The sequence below is a fragment of the Diuraphis noxia genome, unplaced genomic scaffold (genome assembly GCF_037042655.1).
Source record: "Diuraphis noxia isolate RWA-SAM2 unplaced genomic scaffold, SU_Dnox_SAM2 contig0001, whole genome shotgun sequence".
NCBI classification, from domain to species: Eukaryota; Metazoa; Arthropoda; class Insecta; order Hemiptera; family Aphididae; genus Diuraphis; species Diuraphis noxia.
This window is the reverse complement of record NW_028301711.1, coordinates 78,154,312-78,179,900: the sequence shown is the minus strand read 5'-3', so window position 1 is coordinate 78,179,900 and position 25,589 is coordinate 78,154,312. Positions and strand designations below refer to the sequence as shown.

At 29.1% G+C, this 25,589-nt stretch overlaps 1 protein-coding gene across 1 annotated transcript; it reads left to right on the top strand.

Moving 5' to 3' along the window:
* The first annotated feature begins 5,341 nt into the window (after positions 1–5,341).
* Positions 5,342–6,218, top strand: LOC149061882 (uncharacterized). Its single transcript, XM_089215136.1, has 3 exons — positions 5,342–5,409; positions 5,518–5,547; positions 5,726–6,218. The coding sequence occupies exons 1-3, from the start codon at positions 5,342–5,344 to the stop codon at positions 6,216–6,218; spliced, it is 591 nt and encodes a 196-aa protein (XP_089071262.1).
* Positions 6,219–25,589: the final 19,371 nt, after the last annotated feature.

The following is a 25,589-nucleotide window of genomic DNA, read 5'->3' as shown; positions in this document are numbered from 1 at the left end:
ATACATAATGTATTATCAGACCATTAATAACAGCCGTATTACGTATTTTCACATTAGCTGTTATTTGTATTATTCTGTGCACGATTACAGATATCATAGTTCATGGTTACATGATATGAAATTATACCCAATACTTGGTTATCGTGAAGCACATGGCAATACGTTGAGTATATTCTGATAAACGGTTATATTATAAACTTTTAAGATTATAAGCACGATGTGATTATAAGATTGAATAATTATTGAATTGCCTCGAATCGAGTCGTTAATGTTAATAAAGTTTTACTTTTTAATATTTATCATTTTTAAGTGTTTAAATTTTAATAATGCACTTATTAGGTTATAATAAAGTTCAAGTTTAATATAAACATTATACAAAGTTCTTGAATATATCTTTTCTTATCTACCACATATTGTATTTTATTTAATAATTTAATTAAATAAGAAATTACCTAAATTGGTTAATCACATGAAAATTGGATACTTGACGAGTAGGTACATAATATAAATAATATTATGTACAATTTGTTGGTAAGTTTTACTAGTTAGTAGTTTCTACAATTAAATAAATAATACAATGCATATATCATTAAGTTAAAACATTTTGATTTCAGTTTAATCATTTATACATCTACAATTATTGTTGTTTAAATGTATTTCATACACATAATATATTATGATTTCAAATCGCAATTTGAATATACCATAATTAAATCTACTATCACATATTCACATACAAGTTGGAATATTCTCCATGTTAAAATGATATTCATACTGCTATTTCTAATTACATTTAAAAATACCAATATTTTGGTAACAGTGAAAAAAATAAATATTGTCTCATGTATTGGATTTAAATATGACTACAAAATAAATTAAGTAAGTATAAATTTGTTTAACTGTAATATTATTTAATTATTATAATGACAAATAAATTGTTTAGGTGTAATCAAGTTAATAATTGCAAGAAGTGGAAAAAAATCTATTTGGTGCTACTAACTTCACATAACCAATGATATTTATTGAAAACTAAAAATTTTGCTAGTGTTAATTAACACTTTATGTTTTATAATTTGTATGTTATTTTATAATTAATTTAAGTGAGGTGACAACATCAATCATTACAACTTAAAAGATAAATGTATCTTGTGTTTAACACACATACTTACACATATAAATTGTGTAAAGCAAATAAAAAAAAAAAAAAAAATAATAGTTATTAGGTATGAGATTAATTATTATTATACATACATATAATATGTATATACATGTATATAAATTAATATACTAAGTAATGGCTCAATATAAATTCTTTCTGTCAATGATTGGTGTTGTCATTAAATAGTAATTTGTACTAAATTCGAGTTAAAATATTATTAACAGCATTTTAAAAATTTTACTTTTGTTTTAAGTCTGGGGTTATTGGAAAGTTGGTTTCAATTTTTTGAATACATGTTATATCTTTACTCATATTTTGCAAAACTGCAAAACGACAATTTTGATTTAACTGTATCATCATTTTGGAATAGATTTTTCATAGTCCTGGGCTTATAAATGAAAGTAAAATTTTTTAATGGTTCATAATATTAACAGTGACGCTGAAGTCCTAAAACTTGGTTAAGCGAAAAATATTTTTAAAGGCAACAATATCTAAATATCAGCCTTAATATTGTACTTGTAAGGGGGGGAGTATAATTTACTCTTACTACAAAACAAAATATTGATGTTTAATTTTATGTAATTTTGAATTATAACTACACATTTTATGTACTCTTCATACAAACCAAGACATCCAAAAGACGAGTTTTTCTCAATTATTAATACAGAAACTTATCTTTTTTGAGGCAGGATTAAGATCATTAATATGCACAAAATATAAATCATTATTTTTACGCACTAACCAATCACCCATTTAAGTTAAAATAGCTATTTGAATATTTATCATAGGGTTCAGCGTCACTGAAAATTGTTATAAAATGAGGGACAATTGGTCATGAATAAAATTAGTTAAAAGCCAATTTATTTATCTTAGGTAATGTAAAATTTACCTGTTTAAAATCTTATTTAAATTTGTTAGTATAGTTTATTCAGAATTGTAAATTGAGTGTACAACGATTAAATAAATATGAACTAACTAGTATTTTTATAGTATTAGTATAAAAAATTGATGGTTGATCATTAAGTTTATGAATGTTATTAGTGTTGTTATATATATTAAATATTATTAATTTCCTTTGTACAGCTTGACGCTTGTTCATAACATCTTGTAAATTATTATTTATTATTTCATATGCATACACTGCAACTTTATTATATTGTTAGGTACTCGTATGCACAACCATATAAGTGTTACTTAAAATCAATTTAAGTGTCGCCTAAGTACAGTTTATATAATGTCGCCTACGTCTTCACTTACGTGCAATATATGTAAAAATGTTTTTGGTTACCATCGGAATTTAGTAGCACACAGAAAGAAGTGCGGCAGTGGAATCTTTGTAGAAAATATCAATAAAATGCCCAGACAATAAATGTGGACAATTATTCAGCGGATATGCATTGCTACGAAAACATGTTGAAGAGTACCACAAAATCGTTTTAACAAAAGAACATGTTTTAAAGCTCTAAATGGTAGGTAAAATAGGTAGTAATAATATCTTATTTATCGAATAGATCTTTTAGAGTCATGATTATATCACCTTTTATTTTTATTATTCATTATGATGTTGGTCTTATATTTAAATATTGCAAGTATCTATTAATTGCAGAACATTTAAAAATGTATATACCACTAAGGGATATGAATGAATCAATTCTTTATTTAAAATCATTAGAAGATATATTAAACAATATATTGAATAAATCTTTTAAATAAAAGTTCTCTCTTTTATTATAATATTGATAATGGTTAATGGAGATTTTATATTATACCTAATACTTACTAATAATGTATACTGTATAGTGTGAAAACCATTATTTAATTAAGCTGCTGTTTAATTGTCTAGGTAGGTAGTGTAAATATAGTATCTAAGATACATTGACAGGTAATCATAATTCATAGGGCTCTGTGGAGTCTAATGATTATGCTAAGTAGGTATAATGTATGTAATATGCGCTTTCTTATAATTAATGTTATTATTGGTATATTAAATAGAAATATATTAAATGACTACAGTGTAATTTAAACTGAGAATAAAATATAATATAATAATTAATATGTATGGTCATTTGAATTATGGATGTGTAATATTTTTCGTTCAGCTCCTACTGCTGGAGTATTTTTAAAACTTTGTTTAATTTCAATTTTTTCACGTTCAGTGGTAATACTTTGAAGTTGAGATTTATAATTATTTTTTTTTGTTATAAGTCGAAGCTGTTTATCAATTTTTTTATTGGAAGGCTCTATGCTGAACGAAAAATATTACACATCCATAATTCAAATGACCATACATATTAATTATTATTTTATTATTATTATATTTTATTCTCAGTTTAAATTACACTGTAGTCCAGTATAGTAAAGTATTTGAGTAAATAGTATATTCCTTAATTATTATATGAATATATGGTAATAATCCTTACTTGTTTTTACTTACTTTGTTTTTAAATATTTATTTTTAAAAATGAGCGGGTAATGTATTTTATGATATGATTATATGATAATATGATAATAATCCTTACTTTCTGATTGGTCGCTGAATTTTGCTCTTGATCCTCTCGTGGGATTACATGTGACAAGACGTGATAGTCCAATAATCCAATTACTTATAATATGTATGTATAACAATAAATGTTATTGTCGGAAGTATACCTATACACTGATAATCATTTATCACCATATCTTCGGTATCGAATTTATTACTTGTAACTTCTGGTCTTTATAAGCGATAAGTATATCAATAATATCATGATCAGTCGTACTATTAGCGTGGGGGAGAACTTGTGCAACATAATGGGGTATTTTGGGGCACAACTTAGGCTTAACTATCGTACTTACTGAATTGATTTGAATAGTTAATTATTTTTTACGCTGGAGCACAAAAATCCTAATAACTGCAGTCTACAGTGCTGACTAGGTATAACGCATTTACACACAAACACCTCCCAAAACACCCCAACTTTGAGGAGTTGTATCTCGTCAACAGATAAACGAAAAATGAAAATTTAAACGTGATAATTCATAAGAAAAAAAGCCTTACTAAATTATTAAATTTTCAGTATGGGTTGCCATTTGAAAATCAAAAGTTGATGGTGGTTTACCTAATAAATATAAGGGTGAAAAATATTAAATAATTATATAATTCTAGAACAGCGTAAATCTAAAATTTTGAAAAAAAAAAAAATTGAAAAAAGTGAATACTTTTTGAGATAATGAGTGTTTTACGCTTAATCAATCACCCTGTATACACACCCTGATATGTGATAAATTACATAAAAATAAAAATTATAGTAACCATAAAGGAACAAATGCACTTTACCACCCCCCTCAAAATTTTCGATTTTTTTTTTGGAACATACTTATATTAACTATTTAAGAACAAAGGTGCAATCAAAATTTGTCGGTCGGACTTAGTTTCGAAGTTATGGGCTTTAGAAGTTAGCAATTTTGCGTTTTTCACGTCTTTTACGATTCTTTTAATTTTTTTTCTTGAAACTTGCGTACCTTAATCAGTTAAGAACGATGGTGGTTTCAGAATTTATCGGTCGGACTTAGTTTCCAAGTACCTAGTCAATTTTTGAAATTTGAAATTTTGTGTTTTTTACGCTTACCCATAACGCTATAATTAAAGTATAGGGATCAAGTTTGGGTCTAACAATTGTTACAAGTAGATAGTCGCTCCCTTCGCCTACCGACTCCGGTCGCCAAACTCGAGGTCCGTAGTTGGATGGGGCTCGGCCCCCAAACCCCCCGGTGCCAAAATAGCAAACCTAGGGGGGAAGGCGACCCCTTCGGGGTCGCGGGGGGAAAAGCACCCTCAAGAGGTGAGTGACCTAACAAGTAATTTGAAACTGATTTAACACAAATGACACATGTCTTTAAACTCAAGAGACCCCCGGCTCCGGTCGCCGGACTCGATGGCCAGATAAAGTAAAATAAGTATGAGTGGCTCCCTTCGCCTACCGGCTCCGGTCGCCAAAGTCGATGATGGGGGCTCGGCCCCGGGACTTTAGTAACATAAACATAAGTATATTTTAGTAAATCACTTCCCCTACCGTCTCCGGCTACCTGGTGTATCCAGGTAATCTCATTATAGTATCATACCTAATAATTATCATTTAATTATAAATACGATTTTAGATAATATTATATTATTATGGCAATTGATATTGGCATACAATTAAAATGTCATTACACCAAGTGGTGGATTCTAATGAAGTTAACTTCTCGTGTCTGTACTCTACTATTACTCTGTATACTGAATTTTTTTTATTTAATATGGAAAAATATAATCTAATCAAAATTTTCAAAATTTTTATTGTGAGTTGAATGATCCTCTTAATTCAAATGTAATTGAGCAGCTCCAACATCGTTTCTTATTCCAAAAGAAGGTAACTATTTATGTCCTAGAGGGCATAAATTACGACTCTTAGCACGAAATCATGTTTAAGATACATATTCTTGGAGGTAAATATGCACACGTCATGACACATTTAATGACACTTTTTACCGTAGGAACAAATCCTATAATAATTATATTATATATTACATATAATATTATACTTTTAGATGCCGTGAAAAATGCACGGATCGACATAAAAAATTGATTAAATGTGAATATGAAGTGTCAATAAGAAAAAACACATTTTTTTCGAATTCTCACTTGTCGATTGCTAAGATTATTTTGCTAACCTATCTATGGATAAATCAAACCACCCAGACATTTATTATGGAAGAACTTAGCATCAGTCGACATACGATGGTTGATTGGGTTAATTTTTGTCGTGAAGTAACTTTTGACCACATGGTTTTAAAAAATACTAAAATTGGAGGTGATTGCGTTGAAGTGGAAATATACGAGAGTAAATTTGGCAAGCGTAAATACCACAGAGGTCATCATGTGGAAGGCCAATGGGTTTTTGGAGGTATTGAACGAGGCACTAATCGGCGCTTCTTAATTCCCGTTGAAAAAAGGGATAAAGAAACGTTGCTTAAAATTATTAAAGAATGGATTCTACCAAATACTACAATAATTTCTGATTGCTGGAAAGTATGCATTTAAATAATAATTATGTGTATAAAATTAATATAAGCACTTTAAAGTCAACCACAGCATTAATTTTAAAGATCCAGATACCAATCAACATACAAACACAATCGAGGGACTATGGCGACATGCGAAATATTCAATGCCCCAATATCATTAAAAAAAAACTTTTATAGCTGGTTATCTTTCAAAATTTATATTTTTAAAACAATGTAAAGCGTTAAATATTGATCCATTTACCAAATTTTTAAGAATTGCAGGTAGTCTTTACAACCCAATTAATGCCACATATTATATTGATAATAATATTAATACTAATGATGATAATGAAGATAATGAGGACGAATTAAGTGAGAATGATACATATATATAGATATTATATTATATTATATTATAGATATCAATAAACTGGTTATATTATTAAAAGTATCTATTTTGTGTTCTAATTATTGTAAATCCAAAATTAAACTTGATTGTGCTGTGCCCGAGCTTGGCCAACGCGATAGTAATATTAACAACAACAATCTAGGCGCTAAGGACTAGGCGTATAAATAAGTTAGGTAGATAAGTAGTTATTACGTTATATATAACCATATTATCTAAAAATCTAACTGCAACATCGTTTTTCACTCATTAATATACGTAAGTTTCAAGAAAAAAAAAACAAAAAAATCGTAAAAGACGTGATAAACGCAACGTTGCGCTCATGCGTAAAAAACATAGAATTTTTAACTTCCAAAGCCCATAACTTCGAAACTAAGTCCGACCGACAAATTTTGATTGCACCATCGTTCTTAAATAGTTGATATAAGTATGTTCCAAAAAAAAAAAATCGAAAATTTTGAGGGGGGTGGTAAAGTGCATTTAAGCCACCATAAACCTTATATGGCTTATATAAAATAATAATAATAATATTAATAATTAACTAATAACAAAATAATTAATATAATAATAATAAGCCTAATAAAATGACATGTTAAGTAAAAAACTTTGATAAAAAAATAAAAATAAAAATAGTATCCATCATAGACCTCATATGGCTTATACAGTGTGTAATCGCTAATTGAGAACACTCAATATCATGGTTAGATGGTTAAAATGGCTGTTATGCCATAAAAATACACATTTTAATGGCCTATGAACTTTTTTAACTTAATTAGATTTGCGCATGCGCAATACAACTTTTTTTTCTTAAATGACAACCACCTATATTAACCACTGATATTTTTTTGCCTAATTTTTTAATGAATTTTAATAATTGAACCAACTTCCTAAGTCCAAAATTGATCAAGTTACAGCCAAACAACAAAAATACTGCAAAATAAAGATAAGGACATAAGGTTTATTTTTATTTTTTTTTTTACATCGTTAGTTTCATTTTATGTTTCATTGTTATTTAAAAATATATCTTAAAAAGAATCGCATATTATTACAATAATATATATATATTATATATGCATAAAATAATATCAGTGAAACACTACGATATTATTTTATGAATGTATTAAGGATTCAAATAAAAAACATACCTAAAGTATCACTCTCTTTCATTAAGTTATTTAATAATTTTTCATCCAAATCAATGTTGGTTGATGTGGTTAATGACATATTTTGTTCAATTTCATTACTGCAACTAGTAACTACAAATAAATATTAAAAACCACTTATATGAGAATAGTTTTAGCAAAACAAAATATTTAATTATAATAATATACCTGATTCTACATATTTTGATTGATGTTTAGCTTTTTTTTTATTGCTATGATCAGCTAAAGGTCTACTGGGTGGACTAGGTATTTCTGAAAGTATTGATGGTTTATCATGTTCAGTACAAGTTTTAGCTTTCTTCGAAAACAAATCTGGTGAAAAACGTTTTAGCTTCTTCTTATGACGAATACTTCTTACATTTTTAGTGACAGTATTGTTATCATCACTAGTTTCATCACTAAATGAATCTTCAGATGCATCACAACTCTGGCTTTCATCAGACTAGGCTTTTGTAACCATTCTAGAACGCATTTCACTATCTATATATAACAGAATATATTTAAAAAATTAGTAATATGTATAAAATAAAAATGTGATCTAAATGAAATTCAACATAAGACATTATAGATATACAAAGTATTATACCCACAAAAAGGACCAGCAATATGTTTACATTTAAACCATGTTCCATCCGTATTATTAGGTACATAACATTTATGTATCATTTTTTGTATTTGATCGCTTTTGAAATGCACTTTTATATTTGGAAAATCAGTTTTAGTAAAGGGAAACCAACATAATAGTTTTTTTTAGATACAGCTGACTTCTTATGTTGTACTTTTTTAAGCCACATTTTAGGAACATGTTGGATAACATTGGCATCGACAAATAATACAACAATCCAAGACCTAAAAATATATTTATTGAAATTATTTGTTCAAATAAATACATATTTAATATAATATATATGGTTAATGTCTAACCAATATTAGTAAATATTAATATTATTCATGATTGTGAATGAATGGAATTATTATCATCAATCCAATATTTTCATTTAAAGGCAAACGAACCAGTTTTTCTTTAATATCATCAATATAAAATGTTTGAAGAGCGCCTAATTTAGAAACTTTGTAAATTCCAAATAAAGTTGAATTACATGGTTGTAGGAATAATGGTACTTTTTGTTCATAACATCTACCAATCACCATAATTATCTTAGAAGATTCACACGTAGCTATGTTTTCAATCAATAATATACTTCCATTGTTTGTTTTTACACAACAATCAGATTTGTTAGTTTTTATAACAAAGTTGTCTGTTCTCCATCCAGAAAATTGTGGATTACCTACACCAGCTATTAATGGAAAATTTTTATTTTGACGTATTGTATTTATAGGTCCAAGTTTAACTGTTTGATCATTAATCATATTTACAGCAAAGGTTTGGTGTTCTTCATAACGACGAACCAATTGTTGAAGAGGTTTAACACCAGACCTAATTTTTTTGTTTATATGCTGCATAAAACTCTCGAATTGGAAAGCGGAAATGTTTTATAGGGATCCATATTTTTTATAATCGTCAGGCAAGTGAATTAATGCATGAATATTATGAGATATGGATGATGTACCATAAATATCTCTAAATGATTCAATAAAATTTCTAAAGACAACTCCTTAAAATTTGTATATATCTGATTACTTAATATATCTTGAAATATCACAAAACCGGTATACAATAGACATTGACGCAACTCAGTAGCTTTCCAACGATTAACATCACCAAAAGGGTGACATCTAGAATTTTTGTTAGGAGTTCTTTGAAAATTGTCTGGTATGTATTGTGAAAGTAAAATAAGTTTTTGATCTAGAGCCTTTATTGTATCTGAAGGTAGAGAATAAATATTTTATTTTTTTATGTCCAAAATAATAAAAGTTTTTTAGTTGCACCTATAAGAACTAAATGCATGTAATCATATAGAATGGATGATATCAAATTAAAGTGTGGCATTTCTGAAAGAATAGTATTACTTATATGAAAATTGTTGCAAGTGTACAATATAAAATCATTATGTGTTCGTAATTCAGCATCTAAATCAGGAAAATATGCCCTTCCATCTAACCATTGACCATTGCATGTACATCTAACACCAGAATTCTTTCCTGTATGTCCTTTACAACATAGAACAAACGACTTTGCAGGTGCATCACATGTTAATGCATGTAATTTAATTGTTATGTGCTGTCCTCTTATAATATTATTTTGATTGTCAGATAATTTTTTTAATTCATCAACAAAATCCCTTAAATATTCATTGCTATTTTCAGGTTTATTTTTTCCACAAAAAACTCCAATTATAAAAACAGATGGTCTAACAGAATTAATATTTGAAAAATAACCAAGAATTGACCATAATTGGCCTGGTGGATTGGATGTTATAGGAAGACCATCAATACCTGCTACTAATAAAAGTTGTGATGGCAAATTAAGTCCTGAATCAACTAAGAATTCTACTTCTCTTTTAATGCCAAAATAATGATAAACACCACCTCCAATGGTTTTTACTATAGCAGTAGTGTTAGTTTTTAATAATGTCCTTGCATCTGAAGGTAATTCAGAAAATAATGGAAATTGTTTTAGATTTTTTAATAAATCATTAACTGCAACATGGGTTATATTATGGCGTAAAGCCCATTGTGCTAAAACTAATCTTAAATTTAGGCTTTCATTAATTTCTACAGGTATATTTCTCGATTCATCTATTATATTGCTGATATCATTAAATTTATTGAATCATCTGAAGTTAAATTTTCAGCAGAAGACGATAAGTTTCTTGTATTTTTATTAGTTTCATTGGACAAGGATAAACTAATCCACGAATTTGAATTATTTGTTTGTTCATCAGAACTTGAAGAATAAATTAACATTGGAGCTGCATTTTGAGCTTTTTTTCGCAATCGATATAATAATAATAATAATATATAGTAATCTATCTAGAAAATACACACAGACACAAGCCCGGATTAAGGGGGGGGGCAGAGGGGGCCAAGTCCCCGGGGCCCACGAGTGTAAAAGGCCCATAGTCTTCTCGGCTTAAAATTACATCGAGTGATAATGTTCACTTTTTATAGTACCTACAAGGATATTTTTATTTTTTATTTTTCTATTGGTTTTTATTGATGGTAACAATAAAACTTTAACTGCGCTTATTGGTATTGATAAATTTCGGGTTGAAACACATCATGTTATAGTTGATAAATTTTGCTCAAAACTGGACAAAAGAATAGATGCATATTATAGTGTAGTGGTTGAAAATTTTTTATTCTTAACTCGACTACATGTTGAGTCTACTATTGATGTTGAGGAAAGTGTTAACAAATTCATTAGTGTATATAAAGATGATGTTGATGATTCAATAAAGTATGAAATAGTACATTTCAAGCAGTTTTGGGATCAGTTAAAAGTTAAAACCAACATTTGATGGAAGTGATGTACTCAAGATATTTGAATGGATGACTGAATGTAATGTTATTAATATTTTCCCTAAAATTCATATTGCTTTAAGAATATATCTTACCATTCCTGTTGCTATTTGTACTGCTGAGAGAGCATTTTTGAAGTTGGCCAGAATTAAAAATAAAAATAGATCTTCTCAAGCACAAATGTCGAGACTTTCAGCACAAAAGAGCACAAACGATGCACAAATCAAACGGCATGATTCAAATAGTGAAATGTTAAAGTGAGGGTGCAACCATTTTCCCAGCACCCCCAAAAAGAAAAACCTTCATATCTCGCAAAGTTCAAAAGCACAAATGTCGCGACTTTCAGCACAAAAGAGCACAAACGATGCACAAACGAAGGCTCTTGGTTTTTTCTTGTGATTCCGAAGTGGGGGTGCAACCATTTCACCAGCATCCCCTAACAAAAACGTCTGTATCTCAGAAAGTTCGAAAGCACAAATGTCAAGACTTTCAGCACAAATGAGCACAAACGATGCACAAAAAAAGGCTCTTGTTTTGTTTTGAAATTCAAAATTGGGGGTGCCAGGGAAATGGTCCTAATTTTCAGTCGGTTTAGTAAAAGTCATATTCATTTTTCATTACATTCGTTCGTTTTTTTGTTTTTTGCCGTCTTTCGAGCTGTGAGATGTTCCAGCCAGAGACAATATTGCTATATTGCTTTCAACCGTGCCATATTTTGTTTTCAATTTTTTCATCTTTCATGTGTTTTAATTATTCATCAGTCTTCATTGTGTCGTGAGTCTCTTCTGTAAGTATCGTTCATAGTCACTACATTGTGCCCTTCTAATATTATTTTCCCCATTCAGGGTGATCAGATACATACTTACAGAAGCACGTGTTCTTTGTATTGTTTGTTTTGTGAATGTCATTCAGTGAGTTATTCGTCCGAGCTGTCGGCCGGTTAATCGCACGTTCTCGGGATTGCCACACAATTTAATATTATATTGTATTCTTTTTATTGTACAAACGTGTGCATTCCGGGGTGGTAGCGTTTAGTTCGAAGCCGCTAACGGACGGTAGCTCACAGGTAAACGGCTGACGAGCCGCATTATTATATTATTATTAAACATTTATTGTTAGGCCAATTTTATATACATTTGCATTTTATTATTTATATTTGTTGTATTGAGCCAACAGTCTCACAACTTATAATCTTACATTTGTTTATTACATTGTTAAGAACCCCTGAATGGTACATATTTTAGTTTTATATATCTATATATGTTATTAACATATATTAACACATATTTTTTTACAACGATAATGCAGAGTGTGTGTCGTACGACGTTGCTACCGTGGGAACCGCTGAATAAGGGTTTTCTTTATGTGAGACGAAGCACCGTCACGACAACACACAGGGGAGTCAGACAGTCGTAGAATAACCAGTGTCCGATTAACAATTTGTAGCTATACTTAAGATTTTTACTACCAATTTTAATAAAAATACATTCATTATTTTAATCTTCAATTGGTGCGTACATTTTATTTTGTGTTGTGTGTAAAATCCATAACAACATTGTTGAGCCAGCAGGGCTACTCATATTTATTATTGATATTGCTGTATTTTATTATTATATATTGTATTATTCTGGTAGTCATATAGGCATACCGTTTCATTTTAAATTATTGTATTGGTGAGCCAACAAGGCTACTTATTATATTATTCGGTTTGTATTATTTCTATGGCTGTGCCAAACAGGCAAGTGGATTATTTTTAATTATGCAATAAACTAACTGCCACCACAACTATTACATTATACCATTTGGCATTTATCTATTTATCAATTTATTTATTTTTATGGTCGTGAAGGCACCCTTAACTATACATTTATTTTTGTTGCTTGTGGTTAAGAGCTGAACGCGACACATACTCTACATGACTTTTGTTACTTTTAAATTGCGCTGAAGACAGTGTATGGTTTTCGTGTTTAATATTTTACAATAGGTACATTTAAAATCAATTGATCAATTGTTATAATACCTTTAATTTTTTCCTTTTTTTTCCACACACTCACACTCCCATATAATTTTGTTTTGTATACACGAGGGCTCTAGTTTGAAAGTGTTCGATCTCCATGTTTCATGAAAACTGAGATAGATATCGTTGAATATTCAATTCAAAATATTATTCAAATATTTAACCAATGGTAATAATTACTTCAAAGATTTTATAATTATAATCAAATTAAGTACCTATGCTTTTTTGGCATATTTAGAAATCAAAATACTCAATAAAATTAATACTTACTACAAACTTTCTATATTATCATACATTAAAAAATAAAAAGTATGTTACATTTGTGATAATATAGTAGGTAGGTATATTTTTTGATAACTTATTTAGAAATACCGTGTGTATTAATAATATAAAATTAATTGTAATATATAATTGTATAATAATAATTTTGATTGTTTGTTTCATGGTGTTTAGAAGAAAAAAATAGGAACGTACAGTTAGTTATTTACAATTAATTAAATTGAATTTTTAAATTTTTCTTAGCTCTAGTTTTGTCAATTTTGGGTTTAGGATACACGGTATATAGCATATTATTCCCAAAACATTTATTTAGCAATTCTTTCTGAAACTATGGGTTAAAGAAATTAATGGGTGATCGAGTAGCCTTACATAAATACCCTACCAGTAAAATTTGGCCCGGTATCGCCCCCTTTCCCCCACATAAAAATTATCAGGCCCCACCAATCGTTGATTGAAAAATGTTTGATGAACATTAATATTACTTTTCTATGAGTTTTATTTTAATCATGTTTTCTTGAATGGTTAAGCTTGTTTTGATAGGTTTAATAAGTGAATATACAAATCAACACAAACTATTATACATATAGTATTACAATAATTATTATTTTGGATTGTAAAAGGAACGCTTTGTAATGTAATTATTTTTATGTTTAGATATGGTATTTGCAAATAAAATGCTGAATAAAGCTAAATATATGAGACTCATGGATGTAAGTGATGGAGAATCGTCTTTACTTAATGAAAGTGAGTCAGTTGGTCAAAATGAAACTTTGCCAATGGAACAAAATATAAACAATGAAACCGACAATAATGTTTATAAGTGGCCTCATGAGGCAATACTTTTTTTTATTGAGGAATACAGAAAAAGAACTGATGATTTTTATTCGGGTCGGATATCTCAAAAAAATAATTGGCAAAATATAGCTGAGGAATTATTGAAAAAGAAGCATCATGTTACTGGTCCACAATGCAAGTCGAAATTTAACACCTTAAAAAGATCGTATACATCTATAAAGGATCATAATGGAAAGTCAGGGAATGGGGTCCAAAACATGGGCCTATTACAATTTAATGGATAGTTTGATTGGTTCCAAGCCCTGTATTCCACCAGTTTCCACTGCATCATCGACTGGTAAACGTGTTTATTCTACAACAGAAGAATCTTCTCTTATCGCTACTAACGCCAATGGTCATTATCAACTAAAGAAAAAATTAAATCATATGCCGTCAGTGGATAAAGTTATATTTGCTATAGAAGAGAACAGAAAAATATCTGTGGAAAATAGAGACAAGACACATAAAGAAAAAGTTGAACAATAAAAAGAGACTCTTGATGGTCTTCTAGCCAGAATAGTGGCTGTAATGGAAAAAAATACATGATCTGTTATTCATTATTTATTTTAAAGTAAGTTATTTTATTTCAAAGACATATTATGAACTGTATAATAATAATCAAAAATATGGTAATAATCATAAATTTGTATTGTATAATTATGATTTAGGACATAAAATGATTCTTTTTGAAAACATGATTCAGTTTGCATCTCTTTAGGAGTTAGGACTCTACCCAAATTTGATCCACCACAAATGACGATAAGCATGATTGTTTAAAATGTTCATAAACGCCTCCAGCCACTTGAATACCAAAATTAGTAATATTTTTCACATTTATCGTTGGTCCATCCGTTATTATTTTACCCCTATAATATGGGTTAAATTATTAAATCGGAAGTTTTACTATGATTTCTGAATCGATGTTAACCTTTTAAAATCATTGCAAAAAAGATAATATTAAAAATAGTTGTACAATAAATTTATTTATTTATATAATTTATTTTAGGTACCTTAAATTTTTGCTCGAACGTTGGATTTGGCTCATCATTTAAATTATTGTGCCTTAGAATAATTTTATATATAGTAGCATTTCCAGAGGTTTTGCACACAAATGATATATATTCATATCCATCAAGGTTTAATTGTGTCGATGACATCGAGGCAATAGGCGTAACTAGACCTTAAAGTTAGGGTGGCTTCAGCCCTAGAATTTTTATAATAAGTAAATTAAGTGGGGGGCTCCGCCCCCCCACCACATCCCACAAACAAATTATTCATTATTATTTATAAAACAAATGATAAACAAAATGGTATTGATGTTAAATATTTATATATTAACATATTATTCCAATTTACAGCTTAAGCCTCCGCTCAGTATTAGAAAATTTATTTAAAATATCTTCTTTGTTGAGAACGTTTGACAAATCTCTTTCAATTGCTATGATAGATAGCTTAGAAAATCTATTTGGTAACACGGTTGACCTTATTTTTATTCGACGCATTGCTGAGAATGTTCACTCACAAGATGCGGAACTCGTTGGAACTGAAAGCGCCAAGTGTAGCATTTTATAAAAAATTTGGGAAAACAGATTTTTCCACAATACTCTTTAGCCGCTTTAAATGTTCCTGAGGATTGTTAATATTTTTCAATTGATCATAACAATTTTTTGCTACCAAAAGCTCAGATTTTAAGTCAATTTTATTAATATTTAATAAAGCCTGAAAACATAAGAAAACAAAATCTAACTAATAATATAATATTAATGAATACATTTTTAAATATATAGTATATAACTTTTTGAAAGGCGCCCTTAATCAAATGCTCCATAATAGATTTAATACTTTTTATACTTACCTACATATTTTGTTCGAAATTCTTATATTTATGAATAGGTAAAGGACGGCAAAACTTATTTGGATACAATTTATAGACGTATCGGCTGTAACACATAATTTTTTGGTTTACCCGAGATAATGATTATATTATATCATTGTATATTATTTTTTAATTATTTGTAATATAATGATAAAAACCGGAAAGTGGAGTAAAATCTATAAAAAATATATATATAACAGAATATTCCGTCATAGATAATTATTAATTTAGTCATTTAGCTATATTATTGTCAATTTTAATAAATATTACTCTAAAATTTATAAAATATTCGTATCTTAAGAGCACCCCTAAAAAAGTAGCGCCCTGGGCAACCGCCCGGTTCGCCCGTATCTTGGGCCGGCACTGCTTATAACATGTATTATAAATAGGTATAATAAATTACTTAGGTATTTTTTAAAACCCGAAGTTTATTTACATTTTGCGTTGTTCGTTTTCCACTGCATTCTTTGTATAATTTTATTCTTAAAAGTAGTTCAATTACATATTGAAAGTGTTCTTTACTACTTATACTTACATTTCGTTGGTACTTAATTATTTGCAAATTTCCATTTAATACTTAAAAATTATAATAGCATTATAGCACCCATAAAAATAAAACTATTTTTGAAAATGATTTACATGTTAAATACGGAAGTATTACGACTTACGGATCCACAGACCACAATAATATATCAGGGTTGCCACAGGTCCTCAATTGAAAAATTCCCTGACTTTTCCAGGTTTTCCAGGCATTATTATAAATTTTCCAGGACTAATTAAGTTTATATAAATTAACTTTCACTGCCTAGACAAAAAATATCTCAAATCAGTTCATTAGAATATGCCCAAAATATTTTTTTAATACTTCACAACATATTATATTTTTTTTTTAAATTATAAATTTTTAATAAGTAGCAACTTTCAAATTTGCAAAATAGTAAGAGTAGCATTTTTAAATCTTACCCGAATACATAAATGAAGTACTTAATAGGTTAAATTATGTGTTTTGTGATCAAACATATACAACACTTCATATTAGGTATAAAAATATACATTGGTAAAATATAACACAGAAGTACATAACAGTTTTTAATATGTATTGCATCTCTTTTAATAATTAGTTAATAAATGTTATAACAAACTCAACAACTTTATTTTAATAATTAATTCAAATAATATAGATAATAATAATCAAACATAACTTAAAACAAATTTAAGTACAATATAAATAAAATATCAATAAATATTTAATAATAATAATAATTGATAGTAATAAAAGGAACCTATATTTTTCTTTCTTTTAGTTGTTACTATTATTATTTATTAAACAGTCACTTTTAGGTATAATAATAGTTATAATTATAAAATATATATTGGTAAAATAAAACATAATACTACACAACTTTTAAGTATAGGTTTTAGTTTAACAAACTCAACAACTTTAATAATTAATTAAAATAATATAGGTAATAATAATCAAACATAGTAACCAATTTAAGAACAATATAAATAAAATATCAATAAATATTTAATAATAATAATCAAACATAACATGAAACAAGTTATAATATATATTATATAAATACTATTTTCTAAGTGATTGGATTTCTTCCTCTAACATATTTAATTGACTTTGAGTGTCTTCTAATAAACGAATCTTTTTCTGGTTTAGTTCTTTCAACAGAACCCCAGCTTTCTTTCTTTTTTCATTTGCTTCTTTTGCTTCTTTTTGTTTTTGTTTTTTATTTTCTAAAGCTTCCTTGTAATATGATCTTGAATTTCTGACATCCATAATCATTTTTTTTGTAATATTAACTTTTTCAACCCCTCCATACTTTTGTATTGCTGCCCACACATGTCTCTGAGCGATAAGTGATTCTTCATGTAAATTTTCAATTAGACAGTCTTTGTTTACAGAGAAGCCACGCTCAACACTAGCATTGCCATGAGACAAAATAAAAATCTGAAATATGTTGGTTAGGTCATTTGATAATACATCAAAATATCAAATAAATACACAAATGTTGATTCTTGAGACTTCTTACCATTTTTAAAAAACGTAGAAGTTCCGAAGATAAATCATACGTGACTCCAATATTTGACCAAAAATGGTCCAATCTAATTTCTCCTTTAACATAAGCCTTAGCTCTTTCGATAAATGATGAATTAGAAAACAGCACAGTAATTTCGCTTTCAATTCGATCAGCTAAATACCCTGTCAACCAATTATTTTCCACAAAAATTGATAATGTAATTTTCAAACGATTATTGGCCATATTTATTGATGCAGCTATGATTTGGGGGTCACAGAAGCTTATTCCTTTTACCAATTTATATTTTAACGGTGACCTAATCAAATAAATTACATAATTAAAAATATATTTCTGTTGATCAGTCATTAAAATAAGAAAAATTATAAATAACTTAGTTACTTAAGCATAAGCTTTGAATATATAGTTTGAAGAATAACTAAGCAATCTACTCTAAATAGTAGTATTTCTTTATCTGTAGCAGTGATTAATCTGAGCGCTTGATGAGTCATATATCCTAAATTAATTTTTTTAGCACCAATAGAATTGTCTTTGTCCATTATATTGAGTTTTGAAATATCACCAACCATAATTTCAGGTTTAATAAATCTGCTCAAAAGTAATTTCAGAATATTATTTAAATCAGTATACAAAAAAGGTCCAAGGGGAGCATCTGACTGGTAAGCTTTTAAGAATGGTTCAATTTCTGATGCAATCGTTTGAAAAAATGATAATTTTGCTTTCAAAAACTTATCGTTTAACAGTTTTTCAACCAATTCAAAACTGAATGATGATGGCTTTCTCGGTGTATTTTTAATATTTGTTACATATGTTTCTAAGTCAGGTAAAATATCTAGAGCTCGTTGAGAGACTTCAATATTTTGTAGCCAGCGTACAGCACAAAATTTTTTTGGAAATTTTGAGGACCCACTGGCACTGTAATGAGTATAATCTGCTCTACGAGCTGGCACATCTTTGAATAAGTTATAAATCGTTCTAAGAAACTCAATGATGTTCCATTTTGAGGCTTTAATTCCAGTTTTAAAAGCATTATGCATAGTGTGGATACCACATGTCCCTAAATCAAATATAACTGGATCTGTGACATCATTATTATCTCTTAACTCTTCTTTTAAATCACGAAGCACTCTGATGTTTACATTAGGACCATCCATGGAAAGTTGTAATACTTTTTTTAAATTCAAGGAGTTCAGAGATGTCTTAATAGCACTAATTAAATCCACAGCTGTAGTGTGCCCAAGAAAAACTGAAGAATAATATGATGAAGAGACTTCATTGTCTATACTGTTCCAATATCGTACATGTATGTCCATTTGTTCCTTTTGCGAAACTTTATTAAGTGACTCATCAAATGCGACAGTATAGAACTCACATTTTGACAATGTTTCTTCAAATTCTTGTTTAAAATACCTAGCTAGACCATGAGTAATAACATAACTCAGTTTAGTACGCTGAAGTTGTAAGCTACTTGCAATATTGCTGTCTGGAAACATAATTTTCATAATATCAACACTTGCCTCCTGACGACATTGACATATGTGTTGAAATAACATGGAGTGCCCAAATAATTTCAGATTTAGTAACTTTCTCATGTTCTAAAAGTAAAGACATAGGCTTCTGAATTAATTTTGGTTGATTTAAACACACTTCTATACTAATATTGGCACAGTCAGATGTAGTTGATATTGCAGACTGAATGTCTTTATTTGTGCAGGCTGATGTCACAGTAGAAGTTCCAATACTTTGATTAGTTTGTAATTTCTTGTTAATTGATGGTTCTAAGAAACTATTTATTTCATAATTTAACTGAACAGCTTTCATGCGATCATTATGTTTTTTAGACTTCATATGGCTCAATAATGCTGTAATTCCCATATTGCTCAGAGAATAACTTTTTCTGCACATATGACAATGAAATGAACACTGATCATTAACGTCTTCTCTTAGCCAAGATTTAAATTCCTCCATATTAAGCCACTGGCTGTTGAATATTGTTTTTTTGTTGTTGGGAGGCATGATTAATTAATATAAATCACTTTTTAAACAAAAAAAAAAGATTAAAATATTGTAACAAACTAACAACTAACAAGTAACAACAGTAACAAGTAACAACTATATTCCGCACACCGGACCACGAAAATACGAAATACGAAAAATGGCGGTTGATAACAGCCGTACGTCAAGTAGTGTTGTTTCATGTTTGATTACCTCGCTACAACTGAGACTCCGCTTGGAGCGTGGCGGTCGCCGGACAATATCATTATTCATTACCCCCTATATATAATATATATATATATATATAATATATATATATATATATATAATATATATATATATATATATAATATATATATATATATATATATATATATATATATATATATATATATATCATAGAGTAATATAGAGGTGGCGTTTATTCTAAAAAGTGTATCCAAAAACGTAGACTCAAATTACAGTATAACCATTTCATACGGACTAAAATATTGTACAGATTCAAACAGTATAGGCAATCTATTCAATTATAATTTACTTACTGAACCAGAATAATTATCGCCATAATTCAAAAATCAGTTTTCTCATAATGACATTACTTATTTCTTTATATATTATATTATATTATATACTAGCTGACCGTACATAAGATAGGACAGCAAATTAAATAAACATGCACCATCTCTTTTAATATGTACAACAATGTGAGGTACCATTTCACCGCTCACATTTAAAAACTCTAATTTCATATTAAAAGTTTTTAATAAATTCCGTTTATGCCAATTTATATCAACTCACGCGGTTTACCTCACGAAAATAACAAACCGAATAATATGTAATTTTATTTTAATAATAATAATAAAGTGATAAATGTAACACATAAATCAGGTTGTTATAGCAACCATTTATAAACAAAAATTGCATTGTAAATCACAAAATCCCCGTTTGAGCAACCTTTTAAAATGCAAATTTTGAAAAATCCTTTCTTAGTGCGCCTCTGCATTCTTTAAAGGACCTCTGTACAAAATTTGAAGTCTCTATACCCAGCGGTTTGGTCTGGGCGTTGATGAGTGAATCGGGGCGGTCTCCTTTATGTATATAGAAGATTATATATTATATATTTACAATAAATTGCATTAAGAATAGCTGATACGTACCCATCATAACATTAATGTAAAATATAAAAAAAAATTGTCTGGTTTTTTCAAATACAACATGGTTATAATACTGAAAGTCTGAAAAAAATAATAATACATTGTTATAAATTTATAATACTGAAAAAAACCATCTTGGTAACATCATAACAAAAAAATAAATAAATAAATAAATAAAAACATAATTAATTGAAAAATAAATACAAATATAACATTTTACTGTCCTTTAAATAGTGTAATTTTATTATACGACATTCTTAAAGATGGGGTTTCATTTTTTGACTTTAAACTATAATTTACTTTAAGCTTAATATAGGTAAATGAAATTGATTTTATTAATAGTGTTAAATGATCAGCTAATGGACTACTATTTTCTAGACTGTGTGATTTTAATGAAATAAATATATTAAAGTTGTAAAAATGATGAAGAACTTTAGTTTGGAGATGCAATGTATTTATAGGTCGATTTTGATAGTTGAATGATTTTAATAATTTTTCAGTTTGCATACAAATCAAAATAACATCGTCGCTGGGATAATTTAGGCCACCTTTATCACCTCCTTTATTTTTAACAGCAATTAAAGAATTACAAAATGGTTCTCTGTTTTTTGAACATAATGCTTGTTGACAAGAATCACAGTTAATGGTTGATAACAATTTATGTACAACAAATCCTGCGATATAAATTATTACCTCCTTAGAGAAATCAGAAAAATTATATAAACTTTGATTACAAATATAATCATGGTCATTTATAAATGAATTGACCTCTTCAATATGTTTTTCAGAAGAGATAATATCTTTATTATAGTTATATGTGGAACTATTTATTGTTTTAATTGGATCAGTACTGGAATAATGCAGTATATCAATATTTTCCAAAGGAATACAGTTTCCAGTACTAAAATTACCAACATTATGTGATTGTACTACTAATTTTTTATATGCGGATTGAAATTGGCGTGCTGAAGGATTATTGTTGTAACCACCCATTGCTCTTACTGAACCAAAAAACAACTCCAAATGATCTTGACTTATTTTGTACATTCTAATGTGGTCTAAGATATCTGAATCAATGAAAGTTGAGTATAAGTGTAAGGTAGAATTCAAACATACAATGAATCCTAGAAAACCAGTCTTTCTATTTGACTCTAATACAGGTACAAATAAGCCATTATCTTTAATTTTTAGTCCTCTTATGTAATCAGTCATCAACTTTGTAAATTCAAACACTTGTTGGAAATTGTCTTTACAGATAGCTTTTTTATTTCCAATACAATTAATGGATCTAGAATTCATAATATCAAATGCCGCATTGAACATTTCTATAAACCTTACTGTTCCATCTACATCAGAAAATTCTTGAAGACTTAAATTATACTTGCAAAATGCCAACGCATCTGCTACAGATTGGCTTAACAATTGTGTAGCTAACTTTACCTTCATCTTCTGCTTGAAGAAAAATATATGACTCTTTCTTAATTTGTTCGCAAGGTTTTGTTCATTCTCCTGAATCAAAAATAATTGTTCTACTAAATTGAAATGTATTTGCTTACCATCACCATCAATAAATTCCCGTTTCTCGCCAAAAGCATTCCGCACAAGCTTGACCATATGAGCTGGATCCATAAATATAGCAATATTATCAAATATACTATTTAGTCTGTTTGCATTGAAATCACAGCCTAATAGACGTGCCATTGTTAAATTCGAAGAACAACCATCAAACGTTAAACTAGCTATAGAAACTTCTGTTTCTTTTAATAAGTTTAATGCATGTTTCGTAAGCTCAGCTTTTTGAGCACCAGTTAATGAAGACGCTTGGAAATACCCAACAGGTATTTTCCAATTTTCATTAATAGATACTACCATAAACACTAAGCATTCTTTAGCCATTTCCAAACTGTCATACTCTACACCGGTTCCCAAATCTACTCTCCCATAATAATTCTGTCCATCAAAATCAAGCTGCTGACGAATAGCCATCTCATCGAGCATTAAACTACAAATTACTGGTTTATTAGCAAACTTTACTTTTAGGGTAAGCATTTTTAAAGCTTCGCCAGTGAACCCTGGTTTAGCATCCACATGCGAATACCATTTCGACAAAGTTCGAACATGTGGTAGAATAGTATTAAATTGCTTTCTTACGTAATTATAAGCTTTAGCTGAAAAAACATGCAAGGACAAAGCAAATTGTCTAATAGCTGGGCTATATTTTTTGGGAACTTTTTCATTGTTATTTTTTTTAGACCAATTAGTAATTAAATCTTTGTTATTACCAAATGAATCTAATAAGATGTCTGTGGCGTCGTCATTTATAAGATTTTCTTTTTTCAACTGAAGAATAATACTTTTTAGAGATGCAATTTTTTTTCTTTACGCCTTAATGCTTGTTGAAGTGTTTTTACTTGTTTCTTATTTGAGGCCATTTGTTTTGACAATTTATTAAATCCAAGCTTCAAACAACGTCGCCTTGGTGTATCTGTGGCGGTCCTGGACGGATACCACAAATACGTATGCGGTGGATCGGTTTTACACCGAAGGAAAAGAAAAAAACACTTTTTGTTTAAGTCGCAGAAGTGCGGTGGTGTATATTTTATTTTGGATATTGTCGGTAGAAAAAAAAAAGAACAAATCACAGATATAATGGTATGAGAGACGATACGCGCGAGGACGGTGATGGTGCGGTGGGTAGTTGTCACTCAAAACGCGGTCGTAAAACTGACTTGCTACAAGCCGGTTCGCGGTACCGGCGGTCGACATCTCCAGGCACGCTTACGCTATGTCCTAATTGAATCCGGGCAATGCGGTGCGTGCGTTGCGTGCGGTGCGGAGAAAAAACAAACCAGGTATGATAAGTACGGATGTCCTAATACGACCGCAAAAGTATGCGGTGCGGTAAAACTACCCGCACCGCACCGCACGCAATATTTGATAATCAAACAAGTTTGATTTTATCTGTTGCGGTGACGGCGGGCAAGATATCTACAATATACCAACTTGCATTTGAATGTACACTGCACACTGTAGTTATACACTGCACATCGCAAGTCATGGAGAGTCTTATTTCAGAAGTTCAAAAAAGGCGTATTTTATGGGATAAGTTCCATAAGCAATTTAAAGATAGAATCAAAGTTGATCGAGAGTGGGAAGCTGTAGGGAAAGAATTATGTATGCCAAGTAAGTAAAAAAATATGTTTTATTATAAATTTACGGCGTGTACTGTCTAGTACTTTAGTCATTTTAAATATCATAGTTAATTATAATAAGTAGTTAAAATATTTTAATAAAACACGGTCATAACAATTATTTCATTAAAATAACTATATAATGCATGTAAAGTATAAATATGGAGAGAAATATACTGTAATAAAATTGTGTTTTTAGAATTATTTTTCCTAAGCACATCCTGCTGACAATATTTATATTTTATTTTTTTCAAAAAATGAAGTGAATATATTTCTAATATTTTCTGCAAATCGAGATGATCTATTATTGGCTTTATTTCTTCGCACCATTAGTAATGTATTCGGTTGTTCTTCATTCAAACTTGTTTGTCTCGCAGTATCTTTTTCGCGGTCTATTATAATATTATGTAAAATGCATATTGCTTTCACTATATGATCAGCGTTTTCCACTTTGGTTTCTATACTTTTTTGCAAAATCCTAAATTTTGCAGATGCAATACCGAAGGCACATTCAATTGTCATTCGAGCCCGCGACAATCTATAATTGTAATATTCTTTATTTACGTCGTCCAATTGCTTGCGTGGATAAGGTCGCATTAAATAACTTCGTAGAGGAAAAGCTTCATCTCCTACGAAAACAAATGGTGCCACATTATTTGAATTTGGTAAACATCTTGGTTTAGGTAACTTTAATGAATTATTGTCTATTCGAATATGTACATTAGAATTGGAAAATACGCCACCATCACTGTCTTTTCCATAAGCACCTATGTCAACCATAATAAACTTATAATTCGCATCAGCTATGGCCATTAAAACTATGGAAAAAAATTGTTTATAATTATAAAACATGCTTCCAGAATTTTTTGGACACTTTAACCGTATGTGCTTTCCATCAATGCTCCCAACACAATGGGGAAAGTTCCATTTGTCGTAAAAATCTTGAGCGATGTTTTCAAAATCATTTATACTTGGAGTAGGCATATGTATTTCCTGGGAACATTTCCAAATAGCTCGAC

Bases quoted from the DNA above. Each gene is read 5' to 3' on its own strand.
- LOC149061882 (XM_089215136.1), top strand. From the start codon at position 5,342: ATGTCATTACACCAAGTGGTGGATTCTAATGAAGTTAACTTCTCGTGT. The intron at 5,410-5,517 runs GTATACTGAATT...GTAATTGAGCAG, and splicing joins CTGTACTCTACTATTACTCT to CTCCAACATCGTTTCTTATT. The intron at 5,548-5,725 runs GTAACTATTTAT...TTATACTTTTAG, and splicing joins GTTTCTTATTCCAAAAGAAG to ATGCCGTGAAAAATGCACGG.